The sequence below is a fragment of the Melanotaenia boesemani genome, chromosome 19 (assembly GCF_017639745.1).
Source record: "Melanotaenia boesemani isolate fMelBoe1 chromosome 19, fMelBoe1.pri, whole genome shotgun sequence".
In the NCBI taxonomy this organism is placed as follows: Eukaryota; Metazoa; Chordata; class Actinopteri; order Atheriniformes; family Melanotaeniidae; genus Melanotaenia; species Melanotaenia boesemani.
The window spans coordinates 9,912,728-9,934,932 of record NC_055700.1 but is presented as its reverse complement, the minus strand read 5'-3'; the positions used below and the strand labels follow the sequence as shown (position 1 = coordinate 9,934,932).

The 22,205-nt window shown below is 37.4% G+C and overlaps 2 protein-coding genes across 2 annotated transcripts; both read right to left on the bottom strand.

The window, feature by feature from the left end:
- Positions 1 to 1,217: 1,217 nt before the first annotated feature.
- Positions 1,218 to 7,787, bottom strand: dolpp1 (dolichyldiphosphatase 1). The gene is made up of 8 exons (XM_041969484.1): positions 7,069 to 7,787; positions 6,342 to 6,442; positions 6,098 to 6,182; positions 5,438 to 5,537; positions 5,128 to 5,226; positions 4,539 to 4,667; positions 4,306 to 4,395; positions 1,218 to 2,612 (listed from the first exon to the last, which is right to left on the bottom strand). Exons 1-8 carry the CDS (start codon positions 7,142 to 7,144, stop codon positions 2,576 to 2,578), a joined length of 717 nt encoding a protein of 238 aa, XP_041825418.1. The 5' UTR covers positions 7,145 to 7,787; the 3' UTR covers positions 1,218 to 2,575.
- Positions 7,788 to 9,837: 2,050 nt separating this feature from the next.
- On the bottom strand, positions 9,838 to 22,051 carry miga2 (mitoguardin 2). Its single transcript, XM_041969483.1, has 16 exons — positions 21,950 to 22,051; positions 20,074 to 20,326; positions 19,745 to 19,955; positions 19,538 to 19,653; positions 19,298 to 19,418; positions 18,099 to 18,226; positions 17,753 to 17,870; positions 17,463 to 17,569; positions 17,172 to 17,284; positions 16,546 to 16,618; positions 15,404 to 15,490; positions 15,215 to 15,313; positions 14,533 to 14,667; positions 14,390 to 14,443; positions 14,176 to 14,292; positions 9,838 to 13,040 (listed from the first exon to the last, which is right to left on the bottom strand). Exons 2-16 carry the CDS (start codon positions 20,167 to 20,169, stop codon positions 12,840 to 12,842), a joined length of 1,776 nt encoding a protein of 591 aa, XP_041825417.1. The 5' UTR covers positions 20,170 to 20,326; positions 21,950 to 22,051; the 3' UTR covers positions 9,838 to 12,839.
- Positions 22,052 to 22,205: the final 154 nt, after the last annotated feature.

Genomic DNA, 22,205 nt, shown 5'->3' with positions numbered 1-22,205 from the left:
GCAGAACCAGGCTTGGGATGAATGCTTTGTCTTTTATAATCAAGAGCTGACATCTAAATGTAATGTATGATATGCCATAAGAATATCACTACATTTAAGGAGTTCAGCTTAAAGAGGCATTTTCATTTATCCCGAACGTCGTGGCAGAAAAAAGAAGAAGCCTGAGATTGTCCTCCAGCTTAAATTGCCAGGCAGAATGTTTCACAAAGCAAACAATCTTCTATAAACCACTGGGCAATGTTCGATAAATATCCACTTCAAGTTTTCAGGACAGAGCAATGCATCCAACTTTTCCTGAATGAATCATTTTTAAATAACTGTACGATAGTGGCATTGAGCATACTTTAACAATATTTTGGTTAATTTTCCAACGACTGGTCTTGTGATTATTTAAACCCCTTGAAGAAAAAAAGGGGGATTTCGTTCAGTTATTTGAGTTGAAAACCCATATACATGATAAATAACAGCAGTTATCAAGAAGATGATAGTTTAATCTATTGTTTATGCACAAATCAAATACACTGCTAACATGACTTCTACTGGATCACTAATGAACTTGGGGCACCATTTCAAGGTAACAGCAAGGTGAAATGGGGGCACTGGAGTGGGATGCCAGGGTTGAAAATGAACTGAATCTCATCTCCCAAACCTACTGTCAGTTCTTGGAAGATATCCAGGACAACGATCTATCACATGTAATGAAGCACTCCCATTGGCTGGCTAGACCTGACTTGTATCCCATCGAGAACATGTGGCTCTGTCTCAATTACTCAAGTTGGGTTAAAAAAAAAGAAAAAAAAGCCTAATATTACACACATATGGAGGCTATATAACGGCCAGTTTATCTAGTGACCTTCAGGTTGTAGCGTTCTAATATTTTGGCTTTTGTGCATTTAACCCATGTACTGTGTATATGGGTTGCTCAATACACAATAAGGGCTTCTGCACATCAGCATGCAGGGCTGATGTACATTATAACTACTTTATAACCTACAAGTGCCTGGTTTTCTTCCTAAAATTCCTACAAGAAAACAATGTCTTTGCTTTATATAAATTTTTTACATCTGATTCCTTATTTACACAAACACACTGAGGCACTATATAAACAGTTCAGCCACTTTTGAAACCATTTTACCATTCAGCAACAAGCTAAAATGGTGCTTTTAAGATACTAAAAAAGATGCCATTATGTTTTAAAATATTACACTGGGACCATCTTTTGTACATAAACACATTTTTATTCAGCCTGATATAGGTTACACATGAAAAAAGAAGAAAAAAAAATCAATTTCTAAGAGAACTACTTCCCTTTGTGGAGCTAATGATATGACTGTTTTAAATCAGCTTCAGATCCCCATTTGGCAGCTTTTAACACCAGCTGCCGTAGGCTGCGAGGAATAAGCCTAATCACATGCTACGACTGACCTGAGGCTGTTTTTCAATCTTTCTTCAAAAAAAATAATACAAAAAGAAAACATTTCCCCTCAGAAGTCATTATGTTTTCATCACTAAATGATAAGGAATGTTAGCTCGGAAACGTAGGTAAGAAGGAAACCATTCTCTGCAACAGCAGAAATCAAGATAAACTGAATAAAAAAAGAAAACTGATTCCCAGAATTATGTTCCCAGGCTGCTACTGTATGTGAGGCATTTAGAAAACACCTTCTTAGTCAAAACTGAGCTTAACAATAAAAAATAAGTCAAACCAGACACTGTCATTCAGTCTCATAACCCTCAAACATGGATATGAACAGAAACCCCAACCTTGATAATAATAATCAATAGTACAGAAGGTACATTGAATTTACACTGCTTGCAGATCAGCTCTGGAGTCTAAAATTAGGACTGACAGTCAAAGAAACAAAGCAAAGACCGATAAAGGGGGGAAAAAAGGAGAAGAATCTTAACATTAAACTAGTGTTAGTCTTTTTTTTTTTAACTTTAAATTTTACAAAGTGCAAATTTTCATGTTTATTACATCATAAAACAATTTTAGAAATTGTTCGTTTTCTATTATATAACAATGAAAAATGCTTAATTCCATATATTGCCAACAAAACCATAACCAACCCACCCTCCCAACCCATTCTTACCAGCTACCTATCAGAGTTTTCAAGGAAAAGAAAAAAAAAAAGGGGGGTGAGGGGAGAATCACTAAATACATGCTGTAATGACGGCCACTAATTTGTTTGTAACTTGACCAAAGCCTCCTTTCTAACTCCTGAAATCTCTTACAGTAAACTGTTACTGTCAGCGTGCATTTATAGTTAAAATATATATATTAATCTATCATTAAATAGTATGCCTCTTGCACAGTCTTGCATGCACTGAAGAGCATTTTGGGCAAGCTGTACAAGAAGGAAAGGCGTGTGGACGGACTTGCTCAGGCTGTGGGCTCCAGGCCAGGTCCAGGCACTCTTTCACCACCTGTAAACGGTTTCTGCCCTACACCATGTCGGTCCGAAAGATGGTTCTCCAGTGTGTTTTGTCGAATGAGCATCTGTCTGCGTTTTGGATGAGAATGTGTGAGTGTGTGTGTGGTCCTAAACTCAGTTTCAAAAAAGGGCTGTGCAGATCACTGAAGTTTTGTTCCAAGCTTTCGTTGTCTGTTCCTAAAGAAATAAATGAACAAAATGCAACAATCACATTTCAGGCATCAAAATTTAAACTTTGAGATGAGTAAATTAGCTAACAAAGACAAGCCACATGAACCTTTTGGGGTAAAGCAATACTACCCTCATGAATTCAGTAAGTCATCTTAGGAGTGCTGAGGTTGATGCAATGGAAAGTCAAAAGCAGAGGAAGTTAACGCAGCTCACCAGCTCAAACTAAATATACAGTTAAAGGACAGCAAGCAACTTAAGTAGCTTGGAAAGCTTTTTCCATAGTCAGTCACAAAGTTAAACTCTACATAATTAAAAAAAATGACAAAGGATGAAAGTCATGAGGTTATTCTGCCTGCTTAAACACATCCCAGGCTTTCAACCAAGTTAGATTTTTACTTTATCACAATCTTACGAAGCTCAGTAACAATAGCATCAACTCTTCGGCTCAACCCTTGTTTACCAAATGTGTGCACATGTAAAAGAAAGCTAAATGCTAATTTACCACTGACTATAATTATATTCATGCCATTAAATTGATGCTCTTTTATATTGCTTGTAACGCTATTTAACATTTTCAGCTTTTTCCTGACACTTTACCTGTTTGCAGTATGTGGAAAAATATAAAAATAAAAACCATAAAGCCAGATTTTATCAATTAAACATGTAGAAATATTAATGGCTTAACACATCAGGTTTAGATAAACTGGTCCCTCCACTGTGAATAAAGAAGGTCCCAGGGCTACAATGATGCCTTCTGGCTATTTACCAATGTTTTCTTACAACTTTGTGATGGTAAATGCAATATTGCAGAAAACTAAAATGAATATTTGTCTAATGGCAATGACAAATGAGTCAATCATCCTTTTTTCCAGCAGATTTACTCTTTTTAAAATTGTAGCCAGTTTACTCAGTATGCATATAGCCTGCACAGTTGAGTCCAGCCACAAACAGAGCTCTTTCTTACTAGTTTACTGGACAAGTATACATGCATGTGTCGTGATTCACATTAGTATGTCCATGACGTGAGAAAACTGTGAGAAAACACAGTCTGCAGCTCCTAACTCGCTGTAGATCATCATACACGTAGGAATAGCTGAAATCACTGCAGAGACGTGAACTGTCATTTGTGAGATGACTCCATGGTTATAAAAAAATCATGTGACTTTAAGTGACTGTGAGCTGACAGTCTAAATGAACCACTTTTCAGTCACAAAGTGTGGCCAGAAGAAAGAAACCGAATCTTTATTGGGGAATTTAGACATGCAAATATATCCTTGTTGTTTTTACACCTAATCTAGTTAACGAGCCATTTAATCCCAAACTGTATTAACTGAGTGTTAGTCCCGTTGAGAGAAGCTTAGTTTGGAATGATTTCAGTCAGAGTAACATGTCAACATGCCTTTTAAAACTCAGATATTGCTTAACAGTTATTCCTTTATTTTAGTGTCAAAACATATTGAGTGAAAATACCTTCATTATCCACACACTAAGCTCCACAGCACTATCACCATTTTCCATTAAGAGCCCTCTGGTCAGTACAACATGCTTTTATATATGCTCCAGTAAGAAACAAACCACTATTGCCATCCTTAAAAAAAGATTCCCAAGCTTAAACCTGAATCCAGCTTTTTGGCAGATGCTCCAAGCCATAACAGTGTAGATGTGCTATTATGAATTATACAGCATGATGCCCTCTTACCTTGCCTCTGATCTGGTCACTGTATACTCAAACCATAAAATGTTGGGAATCAGGCTTGTGTCCCGCACCAGGAAGTATTCTGATATTGGCCTATTCAGAGTAAAAAGCAAAGAAAAAGGACAGAACATTAGCAAAAACATAATGAATGATTTTCATCAACTTATTCAGGGTGAGGATGAGTGGTCCTCCACTGTGATACCAAAAGGAATCAGTGAAATGAAAGAGCTACTTACCATGCTGCTATTTTGGGGAATAATGGTGTCAGCACCTCTTGTGTGAAAAAGAACCAGATTATAGCAATCGTACTGCCTGCCACTCCCCCATAGAAAACCTGGCTCCAAGTGTGATACAGTAGGTAGACCCTGAGAATGACATATGGGTCAATAAATGTCAATATTAAAAGTCCTACAACTCCTAAACTAAGTGCATCAGCATTAACGTACTAAGGAAGAATTAACTATAGGTGTGTTTAAAACAGGAAAATTCTGTTGGTGGAAAGGAAATTTACATTTTAGCTTCTATAGCAATGTTTGAAAATGTACATAGTGTGTCTCATGATTAACTTTGTAATTCTTAACCAGAAAAATAAAAATATGATGTTTCACATCAGTATGGCTCTGTCATTTCTATGATCAATAATCAACATGGGTATATTTACATACTGGATGAGTCCAAACTTAAGCTTAGACAACTTCTGGATGGTCAATGTTCACCCTCAGAACCTCCATTTTTTTAAACCACTTTTCTAAGAAATACATTTATTTTAATACCTGCATTCATTGCATATATTAACATCAGATTTAACAGGGCTCAGAAACTTACCTGCTGAATGAAACTGACAAGGCCGTGCCCAAAAGGATAATGGACAGTATGTGTCTCCAGAGCAGGTCCAGACATCGAGCATTGTTCGTTTGATGCATTCTGAAAGAAATCAGCAGAGTTCACACCACAACATCTATCTAATGTAAAGGTGAATGGACAAGTGACAACAACAAATAAAACTCATATAATCAGGAAGTTGTTATCTAACTTAGTGCACATGAAACTTTAATGAGCTAACAGTTATACCAGTCTCAAGGCTCCATCTTTTTACCCATACACCTCAAAAAACTACAAGACAGAACAAACTCACCTTAAATAAAGGAAGAGAAAGAAGTAAACAACAAAGAACCAGATAAGCTGGGAATGGTTGGAAGGCATCCCATATTCTGAATACAGGGTTGTGTGAGCTCCTGCAGAAAGACAACAGAGCCTCAAACATTCATACACAATATGAAGTTTATCTAAAGTAATTTTACTTGAATTCAGAGACACTTTATTAATAAACACAGTTAAATATAGCATAAATATCAATGCCAGGAAGAGACAGAACCCATTTGTAGAGAGATCTATATATTTATGGATAGACACTAATGTTTTTGTGACTAAACAGTGGCTTCTTCCAAAATTACTCACTATAACGCAGTTCAAATGTAGCAAATGTGTTGTTTATTCCCCTACTAATTTCAATGATTTGCTAATAATCTGCAGCTTTGTGTATCCATTGTAAGTTTTATCACTAACAAAGCAACACTCCTTCAAGAGTAGAAGTGAAAATGCTTTTTTTTTCTATTTTTATGTAATTTGAAGCATACAGAAATGTCAGCTTCTGATCACAAGGCAATCCAGTGAGATATAAATAAAGAAAGCCAGAGTAGTGATGCTTCACTGGGATCAGAAGAGTATTACATCTATCATGTTGTTGTGAAGTTTCCCAACCCTACAAGAGTCAACAATCTGTTCCTCCCCTCACCTGCACAAGGGCGCGGCTCTCGGAGAATGTGCTTCAGCAGCCAGTTCACTCCTTCATTCAGGAGAACTCCACCGAAGAAAGAAATCTGTTTACAAACAAAAAGATGCAAACACATGAGCCTTCACACACATCTGAACTGCTTATTGTACATGAGACATTTAAAATATTTTACAGAACATTTAAAATGTGATGCACTTTATGAGAGCACAATTCTGTACAACACAATAATATGAGCACCACTTACCGTGTGCAGTTCCCGTTTAAACACAATGAGTGTGACAAAACCCACAAGAATAGCGACGGGTAGAAGACTGATATAGGCCAGCACCTCTCCCGTCAGATCACCTAGAACAGTGTCACAGTACTGATGTTAAGACACGCAAATAAGTCATCTTAGCGCTGGTGGGAGACTCCCTGTGAACCCGAATGGTTTGCATATTTTAATACTAAGAGTACCGGCATGGAGCTGGTATGGTAGAATATCGAAGTCATCGTCAAACCAATACACATTATTTAATGTTTGATAGTGAGACAACTCAGTGTAATGTGATTCATGCTAGTTAGACTTGGAGTACGTTAGCTGAATACAATGATATATATGGAAATATCTAATTACTTTCAGACAGCTATAAATATCTTGGGTTTTAGAATGTTTGAATTTAGTCAAATATTTATATAGGATATTACATATTCGTAAATTCCGTGGAGTAAATAACAAAGTCAATATTAAAGACACCTAGCAGGCTAGCTAGCCTTCATTGTGAACATTGTCGCGAACTGCGCATGCGGAGCTGTCTCACAATTTTGCATTGACCGTTGAGCTTAGGGTTTAGCATAGGCTCACAATTTGACAGGCACTGACGGCCGTGTCCATTCACTAACAACAAAACATACACACTGCTCGAAAATTAAAAAGCGGCGGGTGATCGTTAGAACTTCAGTAAGTAGACAACAATGTTGAGTTTACGTACCCTCGGGAAACTCTACGTGTGTCACTGATATGGCCCGCCATTGAGGTGGTGCCGAGCACTGCTCTTCCAACGCCATCTTACCCGGACACAACCGGGGCAGCCTCAGTGGAACGCCCCAGACACGTGTCCCACCAATGGTGAAGGGAGCTGTGTGTTCAAACGGGTCCCGGCAGCGGAGGAGCCGTCCAATCCCAGCCGCTCTCTGCAGAGGAGCTTTTTAGTCCATAGACAAGAATTATTGAATGAAGAAAAAACACAAAAGTCCGCCAGTCCGTATTAAAACAGTTAATACAACCCATTATAAATAGAAATTAAAGATAAAAAGATGCTATGTGTACATGCCATTACTAAATAAGGTTTATCAATGGGAGTCTAGATTGCCAAATTACTAATCACCCAAATCAGCAATTCGTCCTGATGAAATAATTTGGTTTTAGATTGAGACTAACAGTTTCACATTTTTTATTATATAAATGTGCATTAAAAGCACAGTTTGCATTAAAAGATAAAGCCATTTTGTGGAACGCAATGGTGGAAACACCCGTATGACAGTTTTACAACACAAACTAAATCCTCTTAACAAACCTGGGAACCACAAAACGTCTCTTTAACTAGACTTAAAACAACAACAACAAAAAAAAAAAAAAAAAAAAAAAAAAACAGAATGATGGAGTGGACCTGTCTAGGGTAACTGCTGGGATAGACTCTAGACTCCAGCCCCCTTGACCCTGAACTGGAATAAGAAAATGGATAGAAAGATTGGAAGCACCTTACCCTGTGTAATGAATAACACACTCACACTCCAAATGGTGACTTTTTATGCAGGGAAAATAACATCTTATATTCCAGTGATACAGTGTTCATTTTTAATACAGACTGTAAGTTGTTTATCTGTTAATGACCTCAAGATAAATACAACATAAACCAGTGGATACAAAAGAAGTCACCTGATAGTTGCACAGAGGGAGAGATAGAATAGATACATAAATCAGACATAAAGGCTTCTTACATTTCACATAGTCAGACATGAGCTTAGTGTAACATGATGCACAAATGTGAGAACCTCTTCAAATACAAAGCAGAATGACTAAAATTCCCTGTGTACCAAAGCTAAACAACAAAGAATGCAAGCTTCCATGAATAAAATAGTAAAAGAAAAAACAAAATTATAAGAGCACAGACATGATGGCTAGCTATGTATCCATTATTGAATTGTGTACAACCTTCCAAATGTATCAGAGGCATTGGACTAAAGATTATCTGATGCAGCAGAGACAGTATGAACTAACTGTAACATCAGCACTGACAGTCTGAATCTGATACACATTTTCCAAGGAAAGTGTGATAAAATAATTTTTTCAAGAACTTGAAGAATAAAACTTTGATAGAGCAGTAATGTTTAAAACATCTGAATTAGGTGAAAGTTTATTTCATCGCATTGAAACACCTAAAAAGAAAATTGCTCAACTTGTTTGGCAAAATAAATTACGCTATGAGGTGTGCTCCCCCCATAGGCCTGATTTCATGCTTAATTTACCTCAGCATGCAAAAACAGTTATGCAAACTGCTGCATGATGCTGTGGTAAGGTGCAGCGTTTGAGCTTGCAAAGATACAGACGTCTATTATGTTGGCTGTAGTTACAATGTTAGATTAGCGTGCTATTATGCAAGTTCATTATCACTAAATACGAACCCATAATGATCCTTTATCTGCTTTGCTTCAGCTCATATTAAATGAGCTCAGGTCCGGAGAATAATTAAATTTTTGTCTAAGCACATGCAATGATTTCCAGTAGAGAATTGTGTCAATTCCTGTTTTTTCCTATCAGATGAGGATTTTTCTAAGAATTGTGGAGAAATTAAATCCTTAAATTAATTGTTCAGAAAGCAAATTCACATGTCTTCCATAGGCTGATACACACCTCTTTTTAAATTGATTTTTTATACCTAGTCATGTTATTGCCCTGATGCATGGTAGCTTAGGTGAGAGAAGTTCCAAGTTTTTTTTTTTTTTTTTAACAGATGCAACTGCTCTTAAACTGACATTTCACCTAAAGGTGAATGTGGCAACCCATGCCCAGCTGTGGGAACAGAAAGTTGTTTTAGTGCCACAAGCTGCAACCTGCAAAAACAAAAATATACAAAAAAAAAAAAAAAAGAAATGGATACAAGAAAATAAAGAGTGTAATAGAGTGCTCACAGCAAGCAGTCCGACTGGCTTTCTGTTTGAACAAATTTCTTATAATTATAATTGCTATAGTTTTTTTTTCCTTTTTCTATTAGATCTTTGAATCATTTTCTATTTACATTTATACACTATAGCTTATTTTTATTATTTTGTTTTTACAAATAGGATTTTATGAGACAAATGTCTAACAATATAAAGGGCCTATATGGATTCTTAAAATTTAGCTTCTGGAAGTGGAATGACATGGAAATCCACATAAGAATTTTGGAAATTGTGTGGATCAAAAATAACAAAGACAAACTGCAAAGTCTAAATGTAGAATCAAAGCTACCGTGTAATGTGGTGTTTCAAAGACTGTATCAGTGTGCATGTTATTTTAGTTTAACACTAAAACACTGTATTGTCTCTGCCATCTGCTGGACGATCATCTTTCTACTCTCCTAATTAGTTTGCAGATTAAGTATTAACATATTAATTTCACTGTGTGGCCAAATTATTATGAGCATAATGAAGTCTGATTCCTGCTGGAACCGGAAATTTAACGGGAAATCATCAGTAAGGATAAAGCAGAACAAACAGGGTTTTAATAACCAAAAATAACATTTAATATGGATAATGTAAATCAATTTACAGATTGTGCTGTTGTCGCAGTATCACATTAGAAAAGACTAAAGGCATGGGTAGGACACTTGTAATGTACATTTGTGAAAAAAAAAACACACATTTTGGCCACCTGAAATCCTCATAAAACTCTAAAATTATTCAAATTATGCACCAAGTAAGAGTTCATGCTTAAATTTAAGCTTTCTAATGTCAACTTTCTAAATATTTTCTTTAGCTTATTTCTAATTGGTAATTTTTAAAAATGCACGACAACTCAGGCTTGGCCTGTGTCTACATGTTGCACTGATGCAGAAAACCTACAGTTAACATGCAAACTCTGAGACCACAGAAAAGCAGAATCCTCTACGACTAATGGAAGCTTTTTTCCCCCTTAACTGTTTACCTCCATTATATGTTATTGATACTCTACAATATCATTAAATGACAGGAGAACATGTTTTTTAAAAGCAGCTCATCAGGGATCAGACCACACACGCTAAATGTGGAGAAACTAAATAATTTAAAGATGGACACTTCAACAAAACCTTATGATCACAGAAATAATTTACTATTTCTATAGTATGGTTTTCTGGGAAATATAATTTCTTCACTGTACAATATTCATTTGTCTAATTAATAATAAATCTGTTGTGTGAGGTCATAAATAATTTAATGGTTTGTACATCTGGGGCGAGTTTCAGAGACAGGGTTTAGAGTAAACCAGGACTAGGCTTTAATCTGTACTAGTTAAATCAGCTGATTTAAATTTAATCTTGTTTTAAGGGCATTTTAAATAGTCTGAGACTTTGGAGTCTAATCATCACTCTTGCAACTGGTATAGTTTAATCTAGAATGAGATAAAACTGGGACGTATTTAAGCCAAGTCTTTGCAAGGGACTGAGTCAAGTCAGCTATAACAGGCATTTTAGTCTGGGACTAGCCTTAAGCCCCGTCTCTGAAAACACCCCTTGAAGTCTGAAACTATGATTAAATAGACTGGACAGACATTCCCACATTTTTCTGCTAAAGTGCAAAATGCTTAAAACACAAAGCTGCACACCGATTAAAACAAAGAGCCAAGTCATTTTCTGTAAATGCTCCATTTGCAGCTTCAGCTAAGCCAACAATACTGATGTTTCCACACAGCCAGTACAACTCAGCTAGGTAAAAACATATTTCTGAGGTCAGCATGATTTGGATTATCAGTGCCACAAAACACATGCCTATGAAGGTAATGATCATAAAGCTGTTAATCTTTTTATGATAAATTACTGATATATTAAAAAAAGTTAAATGAGCCTTCTACACACACTGGTAGCCATGAGCATCTATACTGTGCTTCCAATGTCATCTATAATAAATATTTTATTTAAAATCATATTTAATGAAAATAATTTAGTACAGCATAGTTTCTTAAACAAACTAGACACCACACCTAACTGAGCAGTGGTGCTTTCTATTGGACTGCAGAAGAAACTTCACAGTAACTTGGCATCTCGGTGCCCCTTCAAAGTCTCTGTGCTCCAAGAAATCACATGGAGAGCGCTAAGAGGTTATAATCAGTGCACTTATTTAAGTTACAGCTCAACTGTACAATGCCCTGTTCTTCACTGCATATCGTTATGAAATCCTGAATAACCTGGATAAGACTACCAGATGGCACTGTTTCATTTACAGGTCACGTCATCTTTTTAAAACTGCTGGGCGGATTAGGAGGTAATCTTAGAGACACACAACGCTTTCACCACAGAAGTAATGGACAATATGTTTTCAAACAGAGTAAAAAGCAAGACCAATAGCCTGAGGGTCCAATTGCTAGAGGAAAAATAGAGATTGGTGATTGTATCATTCCAGAAAGCCATGTGAGTGAATGAACAGGCAAACAAAAAGAAGACTACAAAAAATGAGGTGGTATTGTTCAAAATGCAACATTGAAAACAGACTTTGTGACACTATTTGTGTTTGGATACCTTTGCTTCCATTCATTCATAATCTGATTTAAAACGTCTTTAGTTGTACACTTTAAGACTATATCTGAAAGTAATTAAAGCTAATTTAACCTGCTGTTTATGAAATTTGATAAGCAAATCCAATTGATAATGATTTTAAGTCTCATATTACTCCCCAAAAGTAAACCAAAGTGTCACACCATCTGCTTTCTGTAACATATTTTAAATTGTGATTAACATTCTATGTCAATCAGAGAATATTGTAATTTTAAGAAAAAAAAGATGCCTTTCAGGATAGATCAACCTCTATTTTTGTTTGCTTTCTAGACCAATATTACAAACACACGTCTAGATATGTCACCCGTCAGCCTGCTCAATTGAACTGAAGTGATAACCTGGAAATTAAATGGGTTTAAGGACAAGGAAAACAACAAAACAACTGCATTTATAGTCTTTGGATGACCAAGGTTCTAATGAAATGTCATGGTTTTCACAAATATCCTTCCATTTTTAATATAAAATGTAGAAGCACACAATACCGACTCATTCTCTTTTCACATACAAGTGAAGATTATGATATTAAGCTCCATCCCACTGGTGATGAACACAGCTCTCAGAGGAGATTTGGTCCATGTGGAGTATTTATGCAGACGGCGCAGTCCTCATGTGTGGGAAGTGTGTTTGTCAGCTGTGTTTTTAACAAGTATTCATGTCACCCAACAAGGCAGAAACAAGTCCTTACATGTCTGTGGTTATAGCCGGCTTTCTGGATACGCAACAGCGCAGCAACACAGGAAGAAGTTGAATCATGCGATCCAAATGGTCTCCCTGATTAGAACAAGGAGTAGTGACACTTCAGATATGGTGAAATATATCCTGTTACAGTAGTTTGGTTTAATGAGGGCAGATTAATGAATAATGCTGGTTCTCGGTGTATCACAGAAGCAGGATTCCGTCCAATATTAATGGAAAGAGGGATTAAGTGTTGGGTTGCAATTCCTTCTGTTCCAAATTGTCAGCCCTTAGCGACCCTAGCTGGTCACTGAGGAGCCTTCTGTGTCTCTGGGCAGGGCACCATTGAGGTCCAAAATGCTATCGATTCCCAGATAACCCAATAAGATCTCACTCCTGCGATGGGAAAGTTTCAGGATGTCCTCAGCCAAGCACTGAGCAGTGGTGAAGCGGACCTTGTCATGATCAAACATATCCTTAAGGTACTGCACGATTTGTTGCTGCAGGTGAAATGAGAGAAATAATATAAATGATTGTATAACAGTACATCCCTATTTTTTTATGTAAAAATATTTGCCATAATTGCTACTAACTATTATTACTAATACACCTATAAAAACTACTTACATTATGTTTCCTGTTGCTTTGGAGTAGATGCATGTGAAGTCTATAAATATATGGTGATGGATTTGGAGACTTTAAACCTAAGAATAAAGGCTGCAGCATTACCAGCTGGGGTGTGTTTATGCTAATACAGTTCGAAATGGGAGTTTGCAAAGCACTCTGCTTTGAAGAAATTAGTAAAGAACTTTTACAGACTTACAACTTTGCCTCACCCCCTCCTTCCAAATATGTAGGGGAAACTACAATGACTGACAGCCTGTGTTTGGTTTGTTTTTATCCATTCTGGTCTACTTAGTAGCACAATGTGGTGGAATATTTTGAAAAAGTCACTTTAAAATAATGTAAACACAATGGCTTGTATGTTTAGGTGTGTCTACATTAATAACACATAGTGTGAATATTAAATTTCTGTCAATACAAACATGAACTTAAGAGAAAAAAATATCTAAAGTTCTAGTGGCAGAGGCGCCAATATCCTGCTTTGTTGCCTCTAATCTGAATCACATCCCAAACACATCCTACATTGCATCTCAGAATACTCCTTAAAATCAAGTGGAGATAAACCTAACTACATGACTGGTGCTATTTTCTTAGTTTCCACTAAATCTTCCTTTTTATAAAGGCAGCATGGTAGTTGTAGAGTAATTAAGACTGTATAGAACTACTTTAATAAGCAAGTAAACTGGGTCCTCCCATACCAACTTACCAAACCATAAGCTTATGTAACACATTTTATACATGTGAAAATACCCTTTAAGTTCATGGGATCTTCTGAATATTTGTAGCTTATATTGCAAAACATTATACTGAACACAGACAAAATTATTCTGAATGAAAAAGTATTTAATGTACAGTTTCAGAATTTATCAAAGTTTTCTGTCAAGAACACACATTTTTATTTAAGAATAGTATGTAAGCTGTTATTAAATTACTTGTCATCAAATCTGCAAACTGTCCCTTTAAATCATATCTTTTCACAAACTTACTTTCCGAATGTGTTTAGGCTCTCACCTTGAAAATTGTGCAAACTTCACTCAGATGCTGCCTGGGTCCCAAAAACCCAAAAGCTAAGACTGGGCTCACATGTTCTGATATGGCGTAGAAGTGTGAGATAAATCCATCAGGAACCTTTGGGAGAGCACATGAAATAAGCATTCATTCTTTAAATGAAAGAGAAATAAAAAACAGTAAGAAGCAGTGAACTTCTAAACTGGCTCAAACTCACCATAAGAAGCCGCCTTTTGGCTTTCAAGACAGACCAGCAGGCAGTAGCCAGAGCCTAGCATGGAAACACAACTCTGTTAATAGAGAAATTGTTGTAATTGTATATTGATGGTGTGTGTGTGTGTGTGCAGGTGTATAACTAACCGTCTCTTTAAAGCTGTCAGAGAGCCAGCGATTCCTTAACACAGCTACCACAGAGGACGGAGGGCTCTCCAGGTCTTCAAAAGCATCCATCAGAATGAAGTCCAACACTATGTCAAAAAAGTTCATACAGACCACCTGCAGGATAATGTTGAGAGCAATGGAGGCTTTTCAGAGCGAATGCACAGAAGAACTTGTTAGTACAGATCCTACAAAAGCTTTCACACCATACCACTGATCAACAATTTGTGGTGGCAATACATCAAGACATGTAGCAGTATGCAAATAAAGGCAACTAGAAAAACAAAACATCTCCCATGACTACTGACTTGATTAACTTGTCATATTTATGCCTACTGCACACATCCATAATCACAACTTCGTGATCAGTGGATGTCAACATAGAAATTTATTTGATTTTATACAAAAAGGCAACTAGGATGAGAAATGTTTTCCCTTCAAAAAGGAAATATAACAAGAGGTTGGCTTAGCCTGTTCCCGATCACGTGACTGAATACAAACAGGTCTCATGGGAATAAGCAGGTTAGATTGAAAACATAAACACTCACAGCAGCACAAGATAGGTCTGACAAACACACCTAGATGCAGCTATGGTGACAGTTGCAGGCAAAAACAAAACAAAAGGAGCATTTGATGACATGATTTGAATGAAAAGACCACTCACCCCTCGTCCTTCCAGCTCCATCTTAGTGACGGGCCATGTTTCCTCTCTCTGAGTGTAAAGCAGCATGTCTTCATAGCTCTCCAGGAAGGCTTTGGGACCCTAAAAGTAATAATTTGGTTAAATAAAAGCGTGACACCAGAACTTTGCTACGTTTATCCATTAACAGCAGGACCTAAATGTTAGTTTTACCTTGTTTGCTTTAACCATTAGTCCTGTTATCATCTGCTTCCCAGTCTCCATAAAAAATGTGCGGTGAGTTTCATCTAACAACAGGACCTGGACAAAGAAAAGTATTACCTTTTCATACATAACACTTTCTATAATACTTTTATTGATTTCTACAGTGTTTTTTTTATAAAGTGTAGTCTTTGACATACATCAAAACCATAGTCAGCTCAATAGATAACATGACACCACATCATCTTCAACTGCAGCCTTTAACTGCAGCTGTGCCATTGTCCAGATGTGATGTGACAGTTAACTTTAAATTCAGAAATAAACAGCTTATCAGAGCCTGAGGGATAACATGAGATAATCAAAGCTGTAGAGACAAAGACTCACAGCATCATACTTTTCTTTTAAAGATTTAAGGCACATCATGATTCGTGTCCTGAAACAGCTTTTGTTTGGATGTTGCTGAGGAAAAGTCTAATAAACTGTGAGTGCTAACCCCGAAAGCAACACAAAGGCAGTCAGGTTTTCTAAAATGCAACTGAATGCTTCTTTAATGAGCTTCTAATGATGATTATTACATGTACTGTGTAGGATCAGAGACTGTGGCTGTAGCTACAAGCGTGATAACATGTGCAGCCTGGATAACTAATTTACACCTGAATTACCAAAAAAAGTATAAACATTTACTTTCTTGTATCATCTCCATTCACCAGCCATCACTGCAAGATCCAGAATCTAAAATACGATCTTCAACCTTTTCAAAGTTGAAAGTTGGCAACCTGATAATCATAAATGAATAAGACAGATTTCCTCCTGGAGTGAACATTAGACTAAAGCGGTTATTCCACCTGCTTCAGAGGTCATGTTGGAAGAACTACAAAATCTGCTAAAGCAAAAGCAGTTCGGGCTTGTTTATAACCTGACAGACTGCCAAAACAAGCTTTTCTGTAGAGCTTTTGAGCACTTGCCAGGTATGTGGTGATGACATTTGTTTATACTGAGTTGCACCTTACAGAATGTTAGTCCAGCAGTGGGAGGAGAAGGAGAAAAATCTGAAGTTACAATACAGAGTGCAAATTTCAAATAATTTAAAATGGCTTTGAAGGGTTAATCATAAAAGAATGATCTACAGGAAAGTCGTGTGAGCTGGAACAGACCTGGAATGCTTGTCTCACACAGTGAAGCTTGGCAAGGAAGTCTTGGTCACCATAACATTCAAGTAATTCAGTCCTGGTAAAGGGAGAAAACAAGTATGAAACTAATTAGTTTTATCTTGAGAACTGACCACTGGAAGAAGCACCAGTTTGTTTATTTATTTTTTTTACCACTAGGTGGCAGCAGAATATATCCTTTATTACAATTACAAACAGGAACAGTAATAAATTTAAATTGTAGATTAGGAACAATCACTGATTAACATTAGCATTCATTGGGAGAGAAGTTTCTGCCCAGCTGGCAAACAAAAATACAATGTTCACATTTTCAGATTTGTTTTTGATCTCAGCTAATTCCTGAAAAATATGTCTGGCTCTTTCGTTGCAAAAATGCTCCTCTGTTTTCTCCGGGCAGTGGATACCTGCATTTGTCAGCTGCAGCTAAACAAGCCGTTTAAGCTGCCCTCTGTCCTAAGCTAGAAAACACAGATGGATTATAATTCTCTGTGGATTTGTTACTACATGCCACTACTTTACCCCGATACATACTCATTCAACACAACAATAAATAAAAAGGCATTTTACATTTAGTTTGCAAATATTTAAATGGAAATCAGTGTCAAAATTACCTCAAGGACCTATAGTTCACTCTACCCTCCTGGACAAGAGACAGGGCTTCTTCATAGAGAGCTGCTGGCTTCATTGGCTGATAGACCTCTTCAAGAGTCATGTTATCAAGCAGCTGCACATATAAAAACACACATACCTCAGTGTACCAGTGCAGGCATACTATATATGGAAAAGCAGCAGATGTGAACGCATTTCAAGGTTATCAAAACTCAGTCGTGTACATGCGCTTGATACGAATGACTGCTATAATTGTCTCTCAGTCTTTACAGGAGCAGAGGAGAGAACCTCACCTCTGCAGCTGAGAAAAAGGAGTCATCAGAGGTAACAGTAGTCGCGTCATCATCTTGCAGTCTGTGGAAACTCTCCACTTGAGGCAAGATAAGTGTTCCTTCACTCTCTGGCAAAGGAAAAACACAAACTATATGTTCTGATGGAGAACTAAACTCTTCAACCCTTATCAATGTTGTCAATGTCATTAAGTCACTGTTTGTATTTGCTCTTGATAACTTCAATGAAAAATTCACATTCTTATCCCTGACCGGAGTCTTTTAAAGACATACAAGTTTAAGTTGACTCGTACCAAAGTCTGCCAATACACTGTCTGTCGGGATAGTGCTGCCAAAATCCTCTTGTAGATGGTACGCCCTGTGCAGTAGTGTCTCTAACTTCTCAGCAAATACTTTATTACGAACTTCGCCCTGAAACCAAAGGGAAATTGTATGTAAAAGGCAAAATAAATTACTTTTATATCATGTTATAAATTGTTTAGGCTCATGATCACAGAACTAATACTAAACTCAAACCAAACACAGCGCAGGTAAAGTGGGTGAAATCCAACAACATTATACAGTAGTCCGGGTCAGGTATTGATTCTGAAATAATCCAACCATGGCATGGTTAACTGGTGGTGATGGTTTGATATTTACTGTGGGGGAATCTCCACACGCTGCCCCTTGCAGAGCAAGGCTGTTGTTACTGGAGGTCGAGTATGTGTGATGACGAATATTCAGAGCTTGTTCCCATTTTCGTAGCGCTTCCTCAAACAGCTCCATTCCTGAAAGAAAAGGAAAAGGGAAATACAATTTAAATACTTTACAAGTACTTGCAGGGAAATTATAATTTTGTGGTGGAAAAATCTAAATGTTAAGATAAAAGTTACTTTTTTTAGGTAAAAAAATGCAGCTATATGGATTCTTTTAAGAGTAACACATACTTTTGGGGAGTTTCTCTTACCTTTAGTGTATTATAGATCTTAATTATGCAAGTGAAATATGTGCCAAGTTACCCAAAGCTCACAATAAAAGGGAGGCATTCTTTCCTTCAGAAGACAGCCATATTTACTTTGGTTGCAGTCCATTTTTAATTCCTATACTTAATAACAATGATGTGGTGAATATTTGAATATTGCCTGCTTATTGGCTAGATTGGTAAAAAAAAAAAAAAAAAAAATCAGCTGTTTTGTACTTTATTATGGAACAATTAGAGAGGACTGGGACTTTCAGATGAGATGCTTTACAAGATGGGAGTTTCAAGTAGAAGGCAAAAAGAGATTCCATAGAAATGTAGTTTGAGGAAGAAATAATAGGGTATTTTATCTTTTAACATTACAGTTTGTTAACCTCTTCTAATAAACACCCCAAATAATTATGACCTGACAAATAAGCATTTTCCCCTTTTATGCAGAGTGTTTTACGTGATGCCACAAAATTTGCCAGAAAAAAAGAGCGTAAACAGTGAAAAACAGCAGAGGCTGGTGCCAATGTTTTCCGTTTTTATTGTTTTACTTCAGTCTCATTTAACTCAATGTCTGTAACTAAAAGTTAGTGGGTCTTACAAGTTGTTCTGTTCAGTGTAAGAAATCCATACAAGGGCTTATTAGTTAGAGCACTAAAGCCATAATTACTGTAGGAATTAAATGAACACGGGCATTTTAGTTTCAGGGTCAAAACTACTCTACACAGCTAACAGTCACTACTGCATCCAGTTTGCATTTCTTAGGATGACTTTCCAACCTTTCTGAACAATCTGCTATTTTCAGTTTAGTACTTCAGAAAAGTAAAGATGTTTTTTTGAGACCCTAGAATCATGCATTACCACAAAAACACAGGTAACTGTAAGAACTTACCTATTAAATACAGATTTTCTGCATTGGCATCCTCTATTGTCCCAACCTCTTCAACCACAGGCTCTGTCTCCCAGGGGGTAGAGGGATTAGCAGACTGATTTGGGGAGCTTGGGACTCGTGTCTATGCCAGAAACACACACACACACACACACACACACACACACACACACACAAGATATAATATGAGAGTATGTTTGAAAATGAAAAGGCATGCAATTGTAACGAAAGGATGAAACTAACAGAGGCCAGGCTGTGTGAGGAACTCGAGTGTTTACTGGGAGCCAGGGAGGAAATTCCACTCATGGTGTCATTGCTCCGAGAGCTGGGGCTCATGATCTGTCGACCACTGAGTGGACCTACAACGAAAAAGAAAAAATTACTAAAAGACACTTCAAACCACGAATTCAAGTACTAATTTCAACAGTAGCAGCTTTCAGTAATGCACACCTTTCTTCAGTGTTGAAGGTCTTCCCGTCTTCAAGAGCGCCTCAGGTATTCCTACTGTTTTCTGGCCCTCCTTTGATTGTGTTAACTGCTTCCTCTTTCTGCCTCGCCTTTTGAGCTGATGAGCGGTGAGAGCCAGTGCAACACTACCGAGTGCTGTAGCAAATAGCACCTTCTTCAGGCTTGGGGAAAGCTTTAGCTGAGAAAATATGGACTGGAAGCAGAAAAGGGGTCAGTGATGATTATATCAAATTTGATCCATGATTGCATGATTGAAAAGGCATCTACACATGACTGATTGTAGCCATTTCATTACAAATAATAGTTCTTACCTGCCCAAATGTGGAATAGAGAAAGACAGGTATCTCTGCTACAGTCATGGCTAAAGCCTGGGCAATGGACATCCCGTCTGCTCGTTTCAGTGACATCTCAAGAATCAAAAAGCCTCCAGGCCAGAGCTCTGCAAACCTCCCTCACATTCACTGCAAATGAAATTTCCTCTCTGCTCTCAGATCAGCCAATATACGGCTTGCTGATAAACCTTTTGCTGACATCCACTCTTGGCCTTGGACTTAACACAGGACCCTGCGACAGATAAGACAAAAGTATTTAAAATTATTTAAATGCAGCAGTGATACTACTCTACAGCAGCTGCTCCACACTTATCTTACAAATGAAGCTGGTCAGTCCAGCTGCCACAATATAATTTGAAAATATAGAAAAACTATAAAAATACGTGGCTTTAAACATAATCTTGATTCATATTGCAATGAGACTGGTGTTTGGCTTTTAGAGTGAATCAATGTTATAGGAGAATTACAGTAGTTCAGAATGGCTGAAATGATCCCAGAGATAGTCTTGAGCCATGCATGATAACTGTGCTGCAGTTTTGAGCAGCACATTATTTCTTTATATTTTAAATCCAAGGAAGCTAACTTTTTGGTAATCTTTTAAAGTGGACGTCTTACAAAACTGAGCTTTTGAACATTGGTTGTTTTTTCTAAAACTCATTTCCTGTCCAGCCCTTGTATCTGACCATGTTCAGGGATTTATTCGTTTGTTAAGCCACTTTATACTGACCCATGAACTGTTCAAGGAAACAAAACAAGCAAAACTCAAAGGATGAAACAGTGTTATGTTTATACAGAACAGAGTTTAGATAATTCGTTTAAAATAGTCTCTGAATGATAGGGTTAGGAACTGGACAAAAAAATAGTTACAAATCTTGTGAAGTGGTGGTTGCTCATGATTCAATAAACCCCTGCAAAATAAGCGGTGGCCCAAGACTTCACACTGAAACTTTAGCACTGCAGGTATTCAAACACGTTTTAATTAAATGTTTTTGGACAGCGTAACAATCATTGCTTTGAGCTGACATTAAAGTGACCTCCATGTCCTCATGAATCAAAGTGCCAGAAAAAATTTGCTTTTTTTTCTATTTTTTTCTCCCACCCTCCACGAGATTTTTCCATACCCACTCACTGGGACTGTTCTTCACTTCTAGACAACTGTGAAAATAAATATAAAGAACTGTCCTGTATGGGTTCAACCTGCGGAAATCAACCTCTCATTAACTGTTAAACAGCACAGTCATTTGACATGCAGCCAAATACCTACCCTCTGTCCACACTGCTGATAAGACAGAGGACCAGACTGCCTAGCACCAACACCATTTGTAAAACAGCAGGTGCGGCTTATACGAGACAAGCAAGTTCGCCTGTTCTCTGTCTTTCAAGCATAACTGTCTACAACTAGACACTTGTAAATATAGCATAATCGTGTCCCACTTAAACCAAAAGGGGCAAAAATCAGATGATACAGAATCAGCTACCTGAGATGGAATTGAATGTGAAGAGAAAAGAAAGCTAAGGCTGTTAGCTTAGCAGGGAGGCAGATGACAAGAATCAACCTTGCCATAATTTCTTGGAACTTTTATGTAAAATTCATATCAAGTCTTAGCTTTGTCTTTAAAAGCCAGGTTAAAAACAGGCCAAAATCAGCACCAACAAACAGACCACATAGCCAAGCATGCTAACGTAAGCTAGCTCATTTAGCTAGCTTAGACCAGCACGACTTGTCAGTTCACATCACAGCATCACACGTTCAGTCGGACATTGACTGTGGAGCTTTGAAATGACACCTCATAGGCGTCAGCAGCGGATCAGTGTAAAGCTCACCGAACGCACAACTAATAACATAATCCCTCACCAAGGTAGATACCCTCAGCATCCAAGACGTCAGAGAAGGACATTCCTATGTCACCGTCACTGAAAGCAGCACCAGTACATTTTAAATCAGGGCCGTCCGTATTTTGTGAACGCAAGAATACCGACAGGGACACCAGCCAATTGTAGAAGCAGTAAAGGGGGTTTTATTTGTTCGGCCAATAGAATGAGAGGAAAGGAGGAAACACAATACTTCTAAAAATCCAATCAGCTTATAGATTTTAGATTAATGCCCCTCC

Bases quoted from the DNA above. Each gene is read 5' to 3' on its own strand.
- dolpp1 (XM_041969484.1), bottom strand. From the start codon at position 7,144: ATGGCGTTGGAAGAGCAGTGCTCGGCACCACCTCAATGGCGGGCCATA. The intron at 5,227-5,437 runs GTGAGTTTGTTC...GATTTCTTTCAG, and splicing joins TTTCTCTTCCTTTATTTAAG to AATGCATCAAACGAACAATG. The intron at 4,668-5,127 runs GTAAGTTTCTGA...TGTCATTCTCAG, and splicing joins TTGTCAGTTTCATTCAGCAG to GGTCTACCTACTGTATCACA.
- miga2 (XM_041969483.1), bottom strand. From the start codon at position 20,169: ATGTCACTGAAACGAGCAGACGGGATGTCCATTGCCCAGGCTTTAGCC. The intron at 19,654-19,744 runs GTGTGCATTACT...TTTTCGTTGTAG, and splicing joins ACCTTCAACACTGAAGAAAG to GTCCACTCAGTGGTCGACAG. The intron at 17,871-18,098 runs GTAAATATCAAA...CTTTGGTTTCAG, and splicing joins CGTGTGGAGATTCCCCCACA to GGCGAAGTTCGTAATAAAGT.